The sequence below is a fragment of the Thunnus albacares genome, chromosome 12 (assembly GCF_914725855.1).
Source record: "Thunnus albacares chromosome 12, fThuAlb1.1, whole genome shotgun sequence".
In the NCBI taxonomy this organism is placed as follows: Eukaryota; Metazoa; Chordata; class Actinopteri; order Scombriformes; family Scombridae; genus Thunnus; species Thunnus albacares.
Genome location: NC_058117.1, coordinates 32671545 through 32673078, shown reverse-complemented (window position 1 = coordinate 32673078; position 1534 = coordinate 32671545). Strand labels below are relative to the sequence as shown.

The 1534-nt window shown below is 40.7% G+C and overlaps 1 gene segment (V, D, J or C); it reads left to right on the top strand.

Moving 5' to 3' along the window:
* LOC122993849 lies at positions 1–658 on the top strand (the record flags this gene model as incomplete). The annotated part of the segment is given in 2 exon segments: positions 1–43; positions 336–658. Coding segments are annotated over 2 exon segments (366 nt in total), but the record flags the coding sequence as incomplete, so codon positions are not given.
* Positions 659–1534: the final 876 nt, after the last annotated feature.

Here is a 1534-nt window from a genome sequence, read left to right as displayed (position 1 = left end):
ATGGAACATTGGCTGTGGATTATTCTCGCTGCTCTTTTCTTTGGTAAGACAGAAAGCAGAATGTGTTTCCTTTCTCAACAGTTTTTAACACAGAACTGAGCTATAAGTGCTTTTAATGTCCATCATAGAGGGAACAAGTTATTTCTGCCTCCATTTATAACTTTTTTAGAAAACAAGATGTGGTTCAGTCTGACAGACAGCAGTCAGTAAAAAAACAGACTATTCTAGACATCTCAGTGTCTGCTAGGTAACTCTTTAAAGCTGCTGATTGTTCTCCTTTAATCAATCATCTTTATTGATTCATCTCTTCCTCTGCATGTTCTGTTCTTCCCCAGAGTGTAAAGGACAAGACAGCGTGACCCAGCCAACAGGAGATGTCATTGCTGCTGAAGGAGACACAGTTACACTTGCTTGTACATTTGAGACCAGTCGAAGTCGAACATTGTTCTGGTACAAACAGGATGGAAACAACAGCCCCAAATTCATCCTGAGCCGAGTTAACCTGGATGAAGGGAACACACCAGATGAGTTTAAAGAAAGATTTTCATCTACACTGAATTCCAATTCAGTTCCTCTGAAGATCCAGAAGCTGCAGCTGTCTGACTCTGCTGTGTACTACTGTGCTCTGCAGCCCACAGTGACAGGAAACACCAAAACTCTGTACAAAAACCTTTGGAGCAAAGACAACAGAATACTCCACAACATCCACTAGAGGGAGTCACACACTGTTAAACTTCAGTGGTTTCTTATCAAACAGTCTAGATTCTTTTCCCTCATGAGACACAGTTGTGATGAAGAGTTTTACAAATGAATGTCATTTGACATATGAGTCTCCTCCTACTGACTGCAGAGGTGGCTGCATGGCAGAGAGCTGTTTGATTCCAGCTGTGAACATCAGACCAAACACAACTCACAAAACCACTCAACACTTATTCAAACTCAACATTCACTTACAGCACATTTCACTTGTGTAACCATGGAAACACTGGCTGTCATTTTACTGTTTTCAGCTCTTGTAGGTACGTATGTTTTTGTCATTGTGTGATATTTTCCAAATGATGGATATTTGACTCTGGAACAGAACTTTAATACAACATGTTTCCTTCACTAGGTAACACCTTGGAAGATGATTTCTATAGAAATCAGTCAAATGAACAGTTGATCAGTTTGTGTCCACAGAGTAACACCGTACAGTTGACATTTTCCACTGTCTTCTCCTCTCAGCCTCATGAATAATGTTAGTCTAATGGCTTCATTTTCTCTACTTTTTCCAGGACTAATAGCTGGAGACAAAATCTCTCCTGTAAAAGAACAAGTCAGTGGAAGAGAAGGAGAATCTGTCACACTCACATGTACCTATCAGACAAGCGAGACTCGTGTTTGGCTTTACTGGTACAAACATCATTCTGACCTTCAGGCACCTCAGTTTATACTCTGGAGAGGAGCAAAGGGTCAATATAGTCCTGATAATCGATATGATTCCCAAACATCAGCTACATCAACTGAGCTGACCATACAGAGTCTAACCCTGGCA